The sequence below is a fragment of the Coenobita brevimanus genome, chromosome 3, assembly GCF_032717465.1.
Source record: "Coenobita brevimanus isolate Jiangsu-jjx chromosome 3, ASM3271746v2, whole genome shotgun sequence".
Classification (NCBI taxonomy): Eukaryota; Metazoa; Arthropoda; class Malacostraca; order Decapoda; family Coenobitidae; genus Coenobita; species Coenobita brevimanus.
This window is the reverse complement of record NC_136956.1, coordinates 548,519-567,581: the sequence shown is the minus strand read 5'-3', so window position 1 is coordinate 567,581 and position 19,063 is coordinate 548,519. Positions and strand designations below refer to the sequence as shown.

The following is a 19,063-nucleotide window of genomic DNA, read 5'->3' as shown; positions in this document are numbered from 1 at the left end:
TATGCTTTGGTTATATGGTTACCACCCAGTGTTGTAAATGGTTTCTTGGCTTACAGGAAACCATTTGGCTTGTCATTCAATGTAAAGCCACCTGTAAAGGAAAGAAAAGCGATAGGAAGTGACAGGAAAGATGAGAGAAATAGGAAGAGAGAAGGACATGCACAGAAAAAGAATGATAAAGGCTAAGGAAGAAATAGGCAGCACTACATCAAATGAGTGGATGATGGTCATCACCACCTACCACCATGATGACAATGATGAGTAATATTGGAAGACAGGGCAGTAGGAGTAAGATGTGGAATTACAGGACTGGATGGATGAAAAAAGAATGCAGTGTGAGTACGGATATCTACAAAGAATGACATTAAGAGGGTGCCAAAATCAGTGATGATACTTGAGGCAATGTTGGAAGAGGCAAGCCGTATATGCTATAGAAGAGAGTTGAGCAGAGTATCGAGATGAGGAGAAGGAGGAGGAAGAGGAAGAGGAGGAGGAGGAATATAGGAGGATGATAATTTGAGAGTGAGAGTGGCATATGTGTATAAACAGAAGGTTCATAATCAGTCCTTGTTGGAGAGTTTGAATGAGAGTGCAAGGAATTCAAGATGATGATATGATGATGATGATGATGAAAGTGCTCAGAGAATCATCATCATCAATATCTTCACTCTTTTTCCCTCATGAAGATGGGGTGAGGATAGTAATGACACTAAAAAAAGAATGGGATATATAATGAATTTTTTATTTATCAGACATTTTATTTTGATGAATGACATGATAATCCTTATAGCTACAACTTAGGGTACTTTGACTTCACATAATAATAATAATAATAATAATAATAACAAAAACTATACTGCTAAACTCAAATGATGCAGTATTTACTTTATTTCCAGTAACATAATAATAATAATAATAATAATAATAATAATAATAATAACTATACTCCTATATTTTAACCCCCAATGATGCACTATCTTCTCTATTTCCAGCACCTTTAGGCAATCTTACCTCAAGATGACATTAAACAGACAGACAGACAGATACACAGATAGATTTAGAGACAGATAGATAGAGACAGACAGATAAATATACAATATAAATCGGTAGATAGGCTTTTCAAACTGCAAGGGCTAGACACAGCCTTCATTATCTCCTTCAATATGAGAGAGATTTTTCCTTGTTGAATTAAATTGTCTGGAAAACATTATGGCTCGTACTCTCGTTGATTGAGGAAGGTTCCTAACACCTCTTCTTTAGTGATTTATTTCTGTATATGCCTAGTTAATATACTTTTTTTTTTAATGTTATTTATGCAGTGTATGGCAATAATGGAGGGAAGGTAGAGTCCCGGAGGATTAGCAGGTATAATTATTCCCCTGTACAAAGGAAACGGGATGGGGTGGAGAGGTATATGAGAGAGGGGGGTGTAAGTTGGGAGCAGGGCAGTGAAATGGCGGGGGACAGGGCGACATGGAGGTGATTTGTTTGTGGCCACCCCGTACGGGATTGAGGCGTCTGGCAATAGATAGACAGACAGGACAGTAATGATTAATAAACAAAATAAATTGCTTAGGGAAAGGTGTCAGGGAGCTTCCTTAATAGACAAGAATATCAGCCTATGAATAAACACATATGTAAGAAAATAAAACACTGATGAAGATGGTGGTATTAAAAAAGTCCTTGATTCCTTGACACATCTTCCTTACTGATTTATTCTGAAGATGGGGTTGTATTAAAAGTGGCCTTGGAGATCCCTAACACCTCTTCCTTAATGATTTATTCTGAAGATGGGGGTTGTATTAAAAGTGGCCTTGGAGATCCCTAACACCTCTTCCTTAATGATTTATTCTGAAGATGGGGGTTGTGTTAAAAGTTGCCTTGGAGATCCCTAACACCTCTTCCTTAATGATTTATTCTGAAGATGGGGTTGTATTAAAAGTTGCCTTGGAGATCCCTAACACCTCTTCCTTAATGATTTATTCTGAAGATGGGGGTTGTAATGAAAAATGGCCTTGGAGATGCCTAACACCTTTTCCTTACTGATTTATGCTGTATATAACACCACAATATCCTCTTGCATGTTAGTGATGCATGCTGATATTAAAACCATAGAGATAACATACATGAAAATATTAAAGTGCAGTAATCAAAATAAATAGCCAAGGAAGAGGTGTTGAGGTACCACAAAGTCTTCCCTACCACATGTCCAACTCTCTAACGCCAGAGTTAACCGTTACTCCCAGTCCTTCATTTATGCAACAGGTCAACTCTGGAGCTGTCTCCCTCTGTCTGTATTTCCTCCTTCCTATGATCTCCAGTCATTCAAACGCAGTGTGTCCAGGCATCTCAAAATGAACGGATCTTGAATTTAGCTCTCCTTTATACTGTTTTTTTTTTTGAAGGAACAGTTTGTGGGCTCCTGGCCTTTGGTTCCTTCTTCCTTGCATTAAAAAAAATATATATCTAGATTCTAGAATACTGTCGCAAGAGTCTAGGTCTGTATTCTCGTCCTAACACCTTTTTCTAAGTGATTTATTTTGCTTATTAAACCTTGCTGTCCTATTTTGTGTTATAAAAGTCCTTCAAACACTGTCATACTCTGCATAAATAATGCAAAAAGATACTAACCAGTCATATCCAAAAATAAATCACTAAGGAAGAGGTGTTGAGGAGACTTCTTATCCAATATGGACTCTAGTGTTTTTCTGTGTTCTCATGCAATAACGAGACTCCCTAACACCTGTTCCTGACTAATTTATTCTACCTGGGTCACATTAATATTATCTTGTACTTTACTATGGGTAACCGTCGTAATAAATGATAAAGCCTACATGCGAATAATAAAGAGTAGTAGGCAAAATAAGTCACTAAGAAAGAGGCATTAAGAAGCCTATTAAGCAGACAAAATATGGGACAAGAACATATGGTGTAATAACCAAAATAAACTGCTTAGGAAAAGGAGTCAGGGAGCTTCCTTGGCTGACGAGAATATGGGACAAAAACGCAAGGTGTAATAACCAAAATAAAACCACTTAGGAAAAGGTGTTAGGGAGCTTCATTAACCGACAAGATTACAGGCCGAGAACCCAAGTCTAGATGTGTTGGGGTCCCCAGAGACGAAGGTGAGGGTCTAGGTAAGTTTAGGGAGCATCTTTTGCTGGACGATTTTGCCATAGCCTCCCCGCCCACTGTCGTAGTCTGTCCGGTACTCATCTCGCACCTGTGGCGTGGAGAGAGGAAGTGTGATGAATGGTGTGTGGAGTGGTGGTGATGATGATGATAAGAGGCTTCGTGGTAATGATGATGATGATGAGGTTTATGATGATGAAGATATGCATACTGCTGATGATATGATGATGAATGGTGGTTATGAGAATTTTGGTGGTGGTAGTAGTGATGAAAGAGATCATTATGATGCTGATGATATTTTGTACTTTAAGATGACCACAATAACAAACAACCCCATCAGTTCATTGACCTCGTCTGTCTAACAGCAAGTTTTCCACAACTTAAAGAAACAACTGCGTGGAAAAAAGTCAGTACATTTTTTAACACATTCCTGCTTTATAATGCCAATTCATTGTATCTTTCCTAGACATAAACACATGCACTTCTCATCATATACAGTGTCCCAGAAGCTGATGTATTACCGTAATATCAGGTGATCAAATTTCAGGAAGGCTATTATCGTATTTTATAGTTTCCAGACCCATAAATGTCATAAACATCTTCTCCATTATCTGTCTCACTGCAAATATTTGACCCACACATCCTCTGCCACTCCTACAGCCACCCTGTTCATCATTCACTAGGACCTCTGATATCTCTTTTACTTTCTGTATGATAATTCTTCCATATACCTTCCCTACAACACTCAATATACTTATGCCACGATAATTCTTGCACTCACTTCACTCACCTTTATTTTTGTACAGGGGTACAGTCACAGCCTTTTTTCCACTCTGCTGGTACAGTTTCACTCATCCATGTCTTAATACATATCTCCAACAAGCACTTCATTCCACTCTCTCCACTACACTTAAGCATCTCTGCATACACCTCTTCAACCTCAGCTGCTTTCCCATTTTTCAGCTGCTTGACAGCGCTCTTCACCAGTGTCATGTCTCCTGGCACTGCATTCCTTCTCTGCACACCCCCAAAACCAATCATGTTTACAGCTGCTCTGCTCTCTTTATTCGCATTCATCAGGCCTTCACAATATCCTTTCCATCTGGTCCTTACTTCATCCACATGGGTTAATAATCTACCACCTACATCCTTCACACCATCACATTTCTTTCCGCTGTCACTTCTACATTTTCGCACCTCTTTCCAGAATAACTTCCTATTTTCAGGGTAATTTGCAATCATTTTTCTTCCTAGATCATCATTTACCTCCTTCTTTTTCCTCTTCACTAGTCTCTTTACATGCTTCTTGCTCTCAACATATTCAATTCATATTTCAACTGAACCCCTGTCCTGTAACCACTTTAGCCACTTCTTCCTCTTTTCCTCCACCGCTCTTTTTACCTCCTCATCCCACCATGCCGTACCTTTCTTCTTTGTTGTTACTCTTGCCACACCACACACCGCTTTAGCATTCCTAACTAAGCAATCCCTATATGCATTCCACAGGCTGTCCAGATCCATTTCATTCCAATTCACTGATTCTAACTCGTCCCCTACTTTGGTCCTGTATTCGTCTGCCATTTCTTTGATCCTCAGCTTCTCAACTTTCAGTCTTTCTCCCTGACTGCTCCTCTCTCTCCTGGTCCACCTCACTCCTCTCAGCTTGATCTTGCATACCATAATCATATGATCTGACAGACCTCCACATCGTCCTCTCACAGCCCTCTATCAGCAACCATTCCCATCATTGACCTCTCTACGAGCACGTAATCAATCAGGCTTCTTTCAACACGATCCCCGTTCCCCCTATGCCATGTATATTTATGTGGGTCTTTGTGTTTAAAAGTACTTTGTGTTTAAAGTACCATGAATATAATTCATTTACTTTAACTTGGCAGAGATATTCATCTATTTGTAGCTTATTTTCTGTAAGTCTGTGACATAATACAAAAATACCACGGCTCTACTGTATATCTTTCCACAGCACTTCTTTGTGGCTTGCACCATATTCTAGAGTTAATCTCTTAGTACAGTTCCACAATTATGATGGAGAGATGTCAAGCTAATGCAGAGTTAAAGTGAACAGTATAAGATATTCAGGCCACTTGACCACCAAGACTGCAGGGGGAGGGGGAGAAAAAAATTTACAGAGAACTTTCTGCATCTACCCAGGTCTTAGCCATCCCAGCTGGCCCCACACCCACCACTCTTGCTCATATCCACCTCATCTAGCTGCCCCTACTCTTGCCCCTACCACAATTTCCTCTGCTGTAGTTGCCCCTATCCACCACAGCCACACTTGCTCCTGTCCACTCCTGCTACACCTGCCCCTATCCTCCCTTTCACCTTTGCCCCTGTCCACCCAATCTAACCACCCCATACCCACCTGTCCACCACTCTTGCCTCTGCCATACTGCCTGCCCTCAATAAATCCAGCATCCCAGTCTGTACGCACGATCCGGTCATCCAGTCGCGTGCCGTTGATGTATCGCATGCACATCTCAGCGTCATCTCTGAAAAATGTCAGTGGGTTACGATAGCTGTGTATGGTAGTGCCAGCTGCAACACGAGGCTCATCTGAATGTAAACCCAGTGGACTACAGGATTACGTTGCCCTTCTTCACTCCATCACTGTCCTTTCAGCCTCGTGCACCTGATGGCAGCTCTCCTTGCTACACAGTTTCTTGTCACATCGCTACTGAATCTCTTAACCCTGACGTCATTTACCAGGACCTTATCCCAGGTCTTTTTAGGTCTACGTCTTGGTGCTCTACTCTCCACATTCACTAACTCATTTTTTTGCACAGATTTCATCCTCCATTCTGTAAACATGTTCAGACCATCTCAGTCTTCCTTTATGCTGAATGAATTACAGAGCCCAACTCTCTCTCTCTCTTACAATGATTAGCTATGATCACTTTTTCTCACTCTAATGCTAAGGCAATCCCACCTGGTGAAGTACTCAACGAAGCAGAATCCACACGGTGTCTTCTTAAACTTGTCGAGGCCCATAATGATACGCTTAACATCCCCAGAGCGGCCAAAGAGTTCATACAGCTGCTCCTCGGTGGTGTAGAAGGACAGGTTCCCCACGTATAGCGTAGTCGATAATCGCAGCATGCGCTCCTGATCTGAACGTGATCCCTGCCAATGCATGGAACAGATTATGCCATTCCTATACTCTGTTCACTTCAAGGTGTAAAAGTGCCATCTCTCCTTGAAAGCTGAGCAGAAACAAAGGCTTAACACTATACCATTTTTTACTTATCTTGGCCTAAAACTGCCTTCTCTCCATCTGGAATACTGATCTATTACAAGTTATTAAACACTAGTATGAGATGCTGGTTATGAAGTAGTGTCTCCGATAAGATATACAGCCACAGAATTGTCTTCTTTTGCCAATGAACTATTTGAAGTAAGCTGCAAAAGGATGAAAATTTGGGACAACCTAAGATGAAAGGAGGACAGATTATGATGCTGGTCAGGAAGTGCTGTAAAAACGATGTTTATCCATTGTACAGTCTTATTCTGCCACTGAGCTTAGGGAAATATGCTGAAAAAGGTAAAAAAAAAAAACTCTGCCAAGTTAAAATGGATGATGTGCTGTTTTCACGGCATATGTTGCTGTATTTATTGTTGCTGTTGTGGCTCCTGGCTCATTTGAACATGAACCTGGTGAACTGCACGCTGATGCTGTCCTTGTCTGCAGTTCACCATCCTCCTTTTGGGGTATGAGAAGGGAGTTAGGGGATGTTTTTATAAACAGGGAAATGAGCTGCCTGGTTATATCAGTGCCACTGTGTTAAGGTAACCCTCTCCATTACCATTCCATATTACCCACATATGACATGGATCTACAGTATCTGACATGGATCTACAGTATCTACTTTACGGTATCTAGGGGCCTTAACCCTTATTCGCTGGATGTCACCCAGAGCTGTCAAAAAAAAAAATCCATGGCATGGCGGCGCCTGGTGTCCATAAGAATCGCCCTTGTTTTCCTGGCACAGTTTGAAGTGGCTGCCACTTTATCTCATCACCAAAAGCTCGGGGGAGACTCCCACCAGTCCACCCAACCATACCTCAGTCGTCTCTGTGACTTTGTCAGGTGTAGGATGATCTTTCCTTAACCTTTCTCGTCCAATTTCATTCCCGCCTCACATGAACTCTTGCCTCACCCACCCCTGCCAGGCCTCATTTCAAGGATACTAGGAAAGTACTCAGTGACAGTGCCATATTCACACCCCCTCTCATTACCCGATATATATGACTTAAGCATAGAACCCCTAAACACACTACAGCAGTATATAGTGTTATTGGTAGTTACTTTTACGTGTCTTCTCAGGCCTCACCTTGAAGTGCTGGTCCCTGTACGAGCTCAGGTCAATGCTGGGCGAGAGGGCAGTCATTTTATCTCTCTAATTTGGAATAATTAACAAAAAAAATCAAGAAAACAGACCCCTAATCTGTCACACCAATATCCCAGTTGTTGTTTTGGGTCGTCTTCTTCTTATTGTTTATCGAGCTGCCGGACCTATAATCGTATTAGCGTGGACTCTGCTTATTTATTTATTCATTATTGATACTATTATTATTATTATTATTATTATTATTTGGTACATGAACAACACTACATATGGTACAAGTATGGTATATGGTACAACACTACATATGGTCCAAGTATGGTATATGGTACAACACTACATATGGTACAAGTATGGTATATGGTACAACACTATATATGGTACAAGTATGGTATATGGTACAAGTATGGTATATGGTACAACACTATATATGGTACAAGTATGGTATATGGTACAACACTACATATGGTACAAGTATGGTATATGGTACAACACTACATATGGTCCAAGTATGGTATATGGTACAACACTACATATGGTACAAGTATGGTATATGGTACATTATATATGGTACAAGTATGGTATATGGTACAACACTACATATGGTCCAAGTATGGTATATGGTACAACACTATATATGGTACAAGTATGGTATATGGTACAACACTACATATGACACAAGTACGGTATATGGTACAACACTACATATGGTACAAGTATGGTATATGGTACACTATATATGGTACAAGTATGGTATATGGCACAACACTACATATCAAAGGGGAGGCAGGTATTCCATAGGGCTATAACACTGTAAGTTATCACAAGTATAACACAGGCGTCGTGACATTACACCTGGAGCACGGGGGTGTGGGGTGCAATATTACACACACTAGGTAACACACAGGTACAATGGTATAAAGGCGTCACGAGTGCTTACACATGGGTCGTGACATTACAATTGGGCACAAGTATTACACAGGGGTGTGGGGCACAACAGTACACATCGTAGGTAACACACAGGAGCAATAAAGAGGTTACAAGTATTACATAGGGGTGTGGCACAGGGGCAATAAAGGGGTTACAAGTATTACACAAGGACCACGATGGTATGGACAGGGTATTAAGACTACGCAGGGAATATACACACGCAGAGTCCGTGATACTCTAAGGGGAGTCACAAGCATTACACAGGGGCACGACACTCTGGGTGGGGGGGATGGGGTTCACGCAGGGTCTATAGCACTAGGGATGGGACATGAGTGTTGCACTGAGGCGATGACACCACTGGTGGGTGCCGGGGCGCACAGAGACTGTGTCGCTGGTAAGCACAGGTGGCGGCCCGGTGTAGGAGGAGGGCCATCAGGGGTGCGCTCCCGAAAAGGGCACCGGTCTCATCCTTCTCTGTCCACTCTGTCATATGCTTTTTCTAAATCCATGAATGCCATAAACACCTTATGGTCCTTCTTACAAGCCTTCTTCGCTATCTGTCTCACTGCAAATATTTGATTCGCACATCCTCTGCCACTCCTAAAGCCACCCTGTTCATCACTCAATAGGACTTCTGATATCTTTCTTACTTTCTCTTTAAAAAATAATAATAATATTACTTACTGGCTGTCCGGTAACATGCATATACATTCAGCACAGCAACTAAAAGGGCACTCGGTGCATGCACACTTAGCGGAACGGTAACTTGCTGCATAAAGTCACTCCGTGCATACCACACCGGATGATGATGATGATGATGATGATGATGATGATTATATCGTACCTCACTCTGTACGTCAGTGCCAGTAAACCATTTATTGAACTGTTTCTAAAAATATTTATTGTCCTACCTGTTACATTATACCCGTACTTGTATATATAGAAGCTCTGTTTGAGTCCATCTTGAAAAATGTTTGAAAATAAGAATAATCTCTGTGGCTGTGCTTTTCATTACCCATCTCCTCCTGGTGGTATCATCCTCTCACTCAATGTAGTGCTGTCTTTAGGTGACTACACTGAGTTGCAAGCTAAATGGTTTCCTGTAACCCAGGGGAATTATAGTAGCAGTAGCGGTAGTAGTAGTAATAGTAGCAGGTCTAGCAGGAGTAGTAATAATAGGAGAGGCAGTAGTAATGCAGTAGTAGTAGCAGAGGCAGTAGTAATAGCAGCAGCAATGATAGAAATAGTAGTAGTAGTAGCAGTAGTAGTAGCATAGTAGTACTGTAGTAACTACTAACTACTAATAGTACAGTAACAGTAGCAGAGCACTATACCACTAGTAGCAGTAGTAGTAGAAGTAGAGTACTACTACTCTTGGTAGCAGTAGTAGTAGGGTAACAGCAGCAGCAGCAGCAGTAGTAGTAGTAGTAGTAGTAGCCGTGGTAATAGTAGTAGTAGCAGGGGCAACAACAACAGGCTATAGTAAGAGTAGTAGTAGTAGCAATAACAGTAGTTGTTTTAACAGAGTAAAACTGAACTGTTTCACTCTGATCCATCTGTACTGATTTTCTCTCTCTCTCTCTCTCTCTCTCTCTCTCTCTCTCTCGAATAAATATATAAACAAAACCCATACAAGTTTTTAATGGGTCTAATTTACATAAGAATATACCTGCAAGAGAGGGAGGATTGTTGAATGGATGAATGGATGGATTTGTGAGTGGGTTGGCGTCTGGTGAATGAATAAAAAGGATGATGGTTGGGTGGATGGATGGATAGAGATAGATGGATGGGTGGATGGAGCAGCTCACACATCCCTGAGTGGCACTGTAAGCTGTGGCAGGATATTAAGCCTAGAATATCTTGCTAGTCACGAAGAAATACCAATAAAAGTATGCAGTCATAATATTGTCTTCTGCTGCCACCGAGGTGCGGGATATGGACTGAATATAACCAAAATCTCTGCAAAGTTAATTTTGTTATTTAGGTTCTTTATTTACCATTCAGTACAAGCCCCAACACTTTGGGGAACACTGTCCCTGAAGGCTAAGCAGGGCAAAGTTAAATGAAAAAAATATAGATTAGTTTACCATTTAGATTCATGTTTTCTTTTAAGCGTTTATCAGAGAAAATGGAAATAATAGGGTAAACTTACGTAAATTTATGCAGTTATTCAAACGATTTACGATCAAGAAAGGCTAAATACAAAGTCTACTGTTACCCCATTTTTATGTAAATTAATTTGGGGGAATTGAAAAGCCCACATATCCTCAAAATCAAGTAAAAAAGGTTTGTTTATATTTCGCTTCGAGTTATTCATATGTCAAAATGGCGACCGAAACAAGAACTCCTCTCCTAATAAATAAACTCGCCTCTAACCAGCTTAAGCCCTTATATTTTTAACTTTTCAGGTATTTAAGATTAATATATGGGAAGAAGGTATAAAATCCTATATCACACTTGGGGAAAATATGTCGAATTAAAAATATAAGCCCAGATGAGGAAGATCACGCCGGAGGGGGGATGCTGACAGTGTATTTTATTTAATTATTTTTCTTTTTCCATATATCCCGGCGTTTTGAGTGTCGCCTATTGGAATTTTGAGTAAGTATATGGTTGTGGTTTTATCAATTATGTTAAATTGAGGAAATATGTACAGTAAGGTATTAAAACAAGCGATTGATTTTTTTTTATTTTTTTGTTTGTCACCGGCCATTATTTCTTCCTTATTTATTTAGTTGTGATATCTTTTGACCGGGAACCATAACCCCATTTACCTCAGATGATGACCAAGAGTAGTTAGATTCTTGGATGTTTGACTAGTAACCAAGGAGACTCATTCCTGCCTTATGAATATTAGCCTTGTAGCTCAGTTCAGTGGCCAGGCATAGATTCAAGGATAAGTTTGACTAGTAACCAAGGAGACTCATTCCTGCCTTATAAATATCAGTCTTGTAGCTCAGATGATGGCCAGGCATAGTTAGATATTGGGATAAATTTGACTAGTAACCAAGGAGACTCATTCCTGCCATTTAAATATTAACCTCAGCTCAGTTGGTGGCCAAGGATAGTTAGATTCAGGGATACTTTTGACTAGTAACCAAGGAGACTCATTCCTACCTTAAGGCACCTCATAGAAAAACAAGCATATGTAAGTTTTGGTATTAAATAAGGTTCAGTATGATTTATTGAATATATTTTGACTTAGATTATAATTTCATGGTTTTCTAGAATATATTTTGAGTTTGGGAATTTTTTGGAGAGGTTTAATTTCACTTTTGTAAAATGTTGAGTTACGGTAGGCTATTATGGCGGTGTTATAATTTAGCTTTTTTTATTTTTTGTTAGGATGGGAGAGGGAGGCCAAGGATGAGATGGAGGGATGGAGTGGAGAGGTATATAAGAGAGAGGGGTGTGTGAGCTGGGGGGAGGGCAGGGCAGTGTGGAGGCAGTGCAGCTCTGGGTACCCCTTGTGGGATGAAACTACCATATATAGCTAAACAGTTTATGGATAGATAGATAGATAGATTAGATAGATAGATAGACATTGATTTATTCTATCTATCTATCACTCTGTAGCCTGACGCAATAAAGATGATGATGATAAACAGTATTTCAGAGCAGACTATTAAACGCTGCCTTTTGCCTTACAGGAGAGTGTGTGATGGTATAGACTAGAGGCAAGAGATAAGTCAGCAGGCACAGCAGTAGTGAGGCAGTGCTGACAGGCTGGAGTGGAAGCAGTAGTAAAAACCGCAGTGGCTACAAGTTTACCACAACCTTACATGCACAGTTGGAAGGTGAGACACGGTAATTTCTCTACTATGCCCTTTTTACCCTAACTTGGCCTAAAATTGCCATCTCCTTATCGTTCCTGCTGAGCTGTAAAAGTAGATTGGCACTAGAATATGGTGCTAGTCATGAAGAAGTGCTATGGAGAGGATATAGAGCCATGGTACTGCTTTTAACTCTAACTTGGCCTAAAATTGCCATCTCCTTATCGTTAATGCTGAGCTGTAAAAGTAGGTTGGCACTAGAATACGATGCTAGTCATGAAGAAGTGCTATGGAGAGGATATAGAGCCATAGCATTGTCTCCTGCCACTCAGCTATGTTAAATATGTTGCGAAAGGACAAAAATCTGGGCCGGGTTAAGATGAATGATGTATAGCGAGGCAGTGACACCATGACCTGTATTGGTGCCACCACATGAAGGCCTCTCTCTCCGACACCCGGCTATCTGTCTTATCTATTGCCAGACACCTCTATCCTGCAAGGGGTGGCCAAAACAAATTGCCTCCATGTCGCCCTGTCCCCCGCCATTCCATCACCCAGCCACCTCCAGATAAGTGTGTACAGGTTAGCAGAGATTTTCCAGCAAGAAGTATATCCATCCATCCATCATCCAGTCCTACGTTGCCCCATGAGGAGCGTAGGAGCCCGGGGCTAGGCAGTTGGTCCCGACATTTAAGATGAGAGTGACCAGCCTCACTCATCCCTGTGTGGCATTACATGAGCAGTCAACCCCAACCACCCCTTGGATATAAACTTTCACCGGCTCTATCCGATTGGAGTGCAATAATTACCCACTAAACCACCAGGCGCCAAACTTTGGTTATATGGTTACCACCCAGCGTAGTAAATGGTTTCCTGGTGTACAGGAAACCATTTGGCTTGTCACTCAGTGTAGAGTCACCCACAGGCTGAAGGAAGTGGAAAGAATGAAGGAAAGAACGACAGAAGAGGGAGTGTAAAGTCACCCGTAGGCAGAAGGACAAGGAAAGAATGAAGGAAAGAAAGACAGAAGAGAATGGAAGGAAAGAAGAATGGAGAGGAAAGGTCAGACACCCGAGAGCAGCACTACTGTACATTGAGTGAGTGGATGGTGAGTGCCTCCACCTACCACAATGTGCCTGCATTATCCCCCTCACTTCAGAGGCTTAGTAAAATGTCTGGTATAGTCCTGTCATCATAACTTGGCCCAGATTCTTTTTATTTTGCAGTTTACCATCATCCACTCACTTGATGTAGTGCTGCCTACTTCTTCCTTAGCCATTATCATTCTTTTTCTGTGCCTGCCCTCCTCTCTTCCTATTTCTCCCATCTTTCCTGTCGCTTCTTATTGCTTTTCTTTTCTTTACAGGTGGCTTTACATTGAGTGACAAGCCAAGTGGTTTCCTGTAAGCCAAGAAACCATTTACAATGCTGGGTGGTAACCATATAACCAAACCATACGTGCTCCCTACGTGTCAACAGGTGGGTTGGTGGAGGGTTAGTGCCCCTCCCTGTAAAACAAATAACTCAAAGTCAAATGGCCACCCCTTACGGGATTATGGCATCTGGCAATAGATAGATAGATAGATAGTTAATTCACATGATCAGTGGCAGGGAAGAACAATGCTGCACCAGCAGATCTTTCGATGGCACTTCTTTGTGACTAGCATCATGTTGTGGGGTAAGTGTAATGTCAGAATACAAGGAGGAAACATGGCAATTTTAGGCCAAGTTACAGTAAAAGGAGTGTAGCAACAAAAGTACAATACTGTATTATGTTATTACACTTGTTTTTCTGTAATTTATCCTGGCTTGGAATTAATATTGATGTTGTTGCTGCTGTTAGTCATTGTTGTTTTTGTTGGTGTGGATAGGTGTCAGTCTCCCTGGTTACTAGTCAGCCCTCTAATCTAACCACAGTTGGCCATAAACACAGCTGACAGAGGTTAAGAAGCTTTTACCACTTGAATAGGAGGATGGTGGACTGCAGGAGAAAGTTCTTACCTAATTGTTCTTACCTAATTGTATCTTTACAGGAATGAGTCAAGCTCGTACTGTTCCATGTCTTAAACCATATTTATCGCACATATCCTCACAAGTTTAAGGATATGTATGATAAATATGGTTTAAGACACGGGACAGTACGAGCTTGACTCATTCCTGTAAAGATACAATTAGGTAAGAACAATTAGGTAAGAACTTTCTCTTGCAGTCCACCATCTTCCTATTCAAGGTTAGGGAGGAAGTTGAAGACCATGTATATATAATTGCTGCCTGGCTGTATTGGTGCCACCACATGAAGGCATCCCCAAACAGTGTGCTATAGGTGATTGTAGCGGGTTTATCATCACCCCACACAACTGAGCCACTCCTAACGTGAATACTGAGTCAAGGGTGCATGGAAGTCTTTTTAAGTAGGATCTGTGTGCTAATCAAACCATCCCTCCAATCTGACTACACCTGGCCGTCATCTGAGCCGCCAAGGGGTTAGGGGTTTGGTTAGGTTAGATTAAACACACTGTAATAACAAAGACATCCTGGGTACATCATCATCATCATCATCATCATCATCATCATCATTGTTATCATCATCATCGTCATGATCATCATCATCATCATTGTCATCATCATCATCATCACTGTCATCATCACCATCATCATCATTACTGTCATCATCATCATCATCATCATCATCATCATCATCATCATCACCACCATCATCATCATCATCATCATTATCATTGTTATCATCATCATCACCATCATCATCATCATCATCATCATCATCATCATTCAGAAAACCAGGAAAAGGAAATAATATGATACTGGTGGAACTAATCCACCTCATGACCAGCGTAATGCACCACACACTCATTTATTCACCATTCAAGCCCCTGGAATCCTGACTCCACCTGTTATTACACCAGTCCACACATCATTCCCATCCATAAAAATAATAATAATAATAATAATAATCATCATTATCATCAAGAGTACTGCCCCAGTATCCCTGCCTGTCATATGAGGTGACTAAAAGGGTTGGCGGAGGGTTAGTGCCCCTCCCCGGAAAGCAGCTAACTAAAAAGACAAGCAAGAAGCCTCGGACAAGGACTGACCAAAAGATGACGACCAAGGACTGGACAAAGGATGTGGTATAGATCGCGACGTGGAATGTAAGGGGTGTGAATGATGAGGCGAAAGAGAGAGAGACTGTCCAGGTGCTTGAGGGTGCGAAAGTGGGAATGTAAAGGTGAATGTAGGGAAGAGTAAAGTGATGGTCTTTGAGAGAGGTGAACTCAGTGAATGTACAGCGAGGTTGGATGGTGAAGAAATGGAAAATGTGAGTACGTTTAAGTACTTGGGGAGTGTAATGAGTAAGGATGGAAGTCTAGAGGGTGAAGTGCTTGATAGGGTACAACAAGGAAGAAAAGGTTGCTGGTTCTTTGAAAGCTGTGATAAGAAACAGGGAAGTGAGCATGGAAGTGAAAAAGTTACTACATGACTGTATTGTGATACCAACTCTAACGTATGGAAGTGAAGCTTGGATGTTGTTGGAAGGACACAAGTCAAGAGTGAGAGCAGTGGAAATGAGTTATTTAAGAGGAGCCTGTGGAGTCACATGGAGAGACAGGCTGACAAATGAGGAAGTGAAGGAGTGTTGTGGTGTGGATGTGGATGTGATAGGAAGCATTAGGAGGAGCACACTGAGGTGGTTTGGCCATGTGGAGAGGATGGAGGGTGAGAGACTGACAAGGAGAGTGTATGTGAGTGAGGTGGAGGGGGGGAGAGGGAGGGAGAGGCCGAGGATGAGATGGAGGGATGGAGTGGAGAGGTATATGAGAGAGGGGGGTGTGGGTTGGGAGCAGGGCAGTGAAATGGCGGGGGACAGGGCGACGTGGAGGCGATTTGTTTGTGGCCACCCCAAACGGGATTGAGGCGTCTGGCAATAGATAGATAGATAGATTATTATTATTATTATTATTATTATTACTGGTACTGTTATTATCATTAGTTTTAACTTTGGCCTTCCATGACAGTGTGAAGAGAGTGTAACATGTATTATTTGCTTTCCAGGACATTGTAGAGTGAGCAGAGTGAAAAAAAGCCATGAGCAGCGCAAAATACAGTTTGGCTCCCACATTTATGGGGTACGGCCATCCAACACTGCTTGCAGGTAAGGAGATCAGGATGATGATGATGATGATGATGATGATGATGATGATGATGATGGTGGTGGGTTCTTTTGCCTAATCATCATCATCATCTAATCCTGTGTTTCTCCATGAGGAGCGTAGGAGTCCGGGGTTAGGCAAGATGGTCCTGACATTTAAGATGAGAGTGACCAGCTCCACTCATCCCTGAGTAGCATTAGTTGAGCAATAAACCCCAACCACCCCTTGGATATAAACCTGCACTGGCTCAAAACCTCTAAATAATGCAGTGGAAGTCTTGGAATATTGCTGGTCATCAACTGCCAGCTTGTGAGCCTTCATCCCACATCACATTCTGACTAAACTGGTGATGTAATTCACATAGTGGAAATCCCCCTTGGTCCTAATAGGTTATCTTATTATTTTCCCGCCATATAACTGGTACAGTTGTTCTTGCTAATTATCCTTGGTGTGTCTGGCCAAGCAGACCCATCATCCACCAGCAAGCAACTGCCCCTGCAAGGTTGTTCTGTACAGTGAACCAGTGTTGCCTTGTGGTAGACACCACCTCACCACAGTGAGGCACAGGCAAGTGTGGAGGTTTGGTTCCCAGATGAAAACCACAGTTACATCTCCAGCCAGTTAAAAGGGCACCATTGTAGGCTCCATATCTTCCCGTTATGTATGGTTACCACCCAGCATTGTAAATGGTTACAGGAAACCTTTAGGCTTGTCACACTGTGTATAGCCACCTGAGGTGAAAAGAAGGGTACAACAAAAGCAGTAGGAAGGATGGGAGAAACAGGAAGAGTAGAGGGTACACTGAAAAAGACTGATAATGGTGAAGGAAGAAGTAGGCAGCAGTAGTGAGTGGTTCTGTAAATCAGGATAATGATAATGGTGAAGGAAGAAGTAGGCAGCAGTAGTGAGTGGTTCTGTAAATCAGGATAATGATAATGGTGAAGGAAGAAGTAGGCAGCAGTAGTGAGTGGTTCTGTAAATCAGGATAATGATAATGGTGAAGGAAGAAGTAGGCAGCAGTAGTGAGTGGTTCTGTAAATCAGGATAATGATAATGGTGAAGGAAGAAGTAGGCAGCAGTAGTGAGTGGTTCTGTAAATCAGGATAAAGTAGCAAACCAACCTTTCAGGAACCATTGGCACTCTGGTAGGCAGTTTTTATGTAAGATATTGTGTTCTAAACTTAGTGCAGTGATAGCTTCAAACCTTTATTCATAGTAACTACCTCCAGGTGATTTTAGTCACATACAGGAATTTCACCCTGGTTTAAATAGGCCAGTGCAGGTTATTCTCCATATAACTAATACTGTAAATCAGGGTAAGCCAGCAGATTAGCTTTTTGGATATCAGTGGAACTTTATCATCATCATCATCATCATCATCATCATCAATGCTATAATCCTTTTTCTTACTCTGGAATGGACTTTGATAGGCAACACATACATATATAATATCATTGCCATGCATCCACTGAAGGAATCCCTGTACTGGGGTTGGCCAGGGTTCAGCTAATGCTTTCTATGGACTGGAAGCTAAACTCTGTGCCAAAACCAACTAGCTAATTACTTTACAACAGTTGCTTCATACATACATACATATTTATATACTATCTATCTATCTATATACCTAGGCTGCTTCCCCCAAGGAAAGGGAGGTAGCCGAGACAGGACGACACACTCCCCATTTACTCATCCATTCAAACACATTCATTCGCATCTTAGCCCCAAAGGGGAGAACGGACAGATCCTCACCGCACCAGACAGACATATTTAGGGTGGCCATGATACAGCTGATGTTGCTATGGACTGGAAGCTATACTAAATATCAGAACCAGGTAATTTTACTGTCCACCAGTTGCTGGAAATTGTTGGGACAAAAGAATCCATCATCCATCATTCAATTCTACGTTGCCCCATGAGGAGCGTAGGAGCCCGGGGCTAGGCAAGTTGGTCCTGACATTTAAGATGAGAGTGACCAGCCTCACTCATCCCTGACTGGCATTACATGAGCAATAAACCCCAACCACCCCTTGGATATAAACCTTCACCGGTTCAATCCGATTGGAGTGCTGTAATTACCCACTAAACCACCAGGCGCCATAATTTGGTTATATGGTTACCACCCAGCATAGTAAATGGTTTCCTGGTGTACAGGAAACCATTTAGGTTGTCACTCAGTGTAGAGTCACCCATAGGCAGAAGGAAGAGGAAAGAATGAAAGAAAGAAAGACAAAAGAGGGAGTGTAAAGTCACCCGTAGGCAGAAGGACAAGGAAAGAATGAAGTAAAGAAAGACAGAAGAGGAAGGAAGGAATGGAGAGAGGAGAGGAAAGGTCAGACACCCGAGAGCAGCATTACATCGAGTCAGTGGATGGTGAGCGCCCCCACATACCACAAGGGAAAAAGAAATCTGAGATATATTGTGAGATTTGTAACAGTGTGAGTCCCAGCTTGAACTCTGATAGCCAGTGTGTCTTGAATATTTTGTAAACGTACTCATCTTTATGTGGTGACATTTGTGACATATTTCAAACTTTATTTTTTGTAGTTTCCTCAAAGAGTAGTAGCCATAGACCCAGGTTCATTTGAAGTGTGAATCATGTGGACTGAAGGCTGACGTTGCTCCCCTCCTGCAGTCCACCATCGTACTTCTATGGGATATGGAAGGAACTGAATGACATTTATATATCCAGGCAGCT

At 41.7% G+C, this 19,063-nt stretch overlaps 1 protein-coding gene and 1 long non-coding RNA gene across 2 annotated transcripts; one reads left to right on the top strand and one right to left on the bottom strand.

Annotated features, from left to right (window-relative positions):
- Window positions 1-795: 795 nt before the first annotated feature.
- Window positions 796-7,629, bottom strand: Cbp20 (cap binding protein 20). Its single transcript, XM_080268050.1, has 4 exons — window positions 7,485-7,629; window positions 6,083-6,276; window positions 5,519-5,645; window positions 796-3,223 (listed from the first exon to the last, which is right to left on the bottom strand). Exons 1-4 carry the CDS (start codon window positions 7,539-7,541, stop codon window positions 3,134-3,136), a joined length of 468 nt encoding a protein of 155 aa, XP_080124176.1. The 5' UTR covers window positions 7,542-7,629; the 3' UTR covers window positions 796-3,133.
- Window positions 7,630-10,929: 3,300 nt separating this feature from the next.
- Window positions 10,930-16,284, top strand: LOC145394072 (uncharacterized). Its single transcript, XR_013896314.1, has 3 exons — window positions 10,930-11,027; window positions 12,077-12,223; window positions 16,271-16,284. It is a non-coding gene; the product is annotated as an uncharacterized LOC145394072 (long non-coding RNA).
- The last annotated feature ends 2,779 nt before the right edge of the window (window positions 16,285-19,063 follow it).

What these genes read in the sequence shown, in the direction of transcription:
- Cbp20 (XM_080268050.1), bottom strand. Translation starts at nt 7,541, where the DNA reads ATGACTGCCCTCTCGCCCAGCATTGACCTGAGCTCGTACAGGGACCAG. An exon ending in ACAGGGACCAGCACTTCAAG is followed by an intron (nt 6,277 to 7,484) that starts GTGAGGCCTGAG and finishes ATGCATTGGCAG; the next exon opens with GGATCACGTTCAGATCAGGA. An exon ending in TTCGTTGAGTACTTCACCAG is followed by an intron (nt 5,646 to 6,082) that starts GTGGGATTGCCT and finishes GACATTTTTCAG; the next exon opens with AGATGACGCTGAGATGTGCA.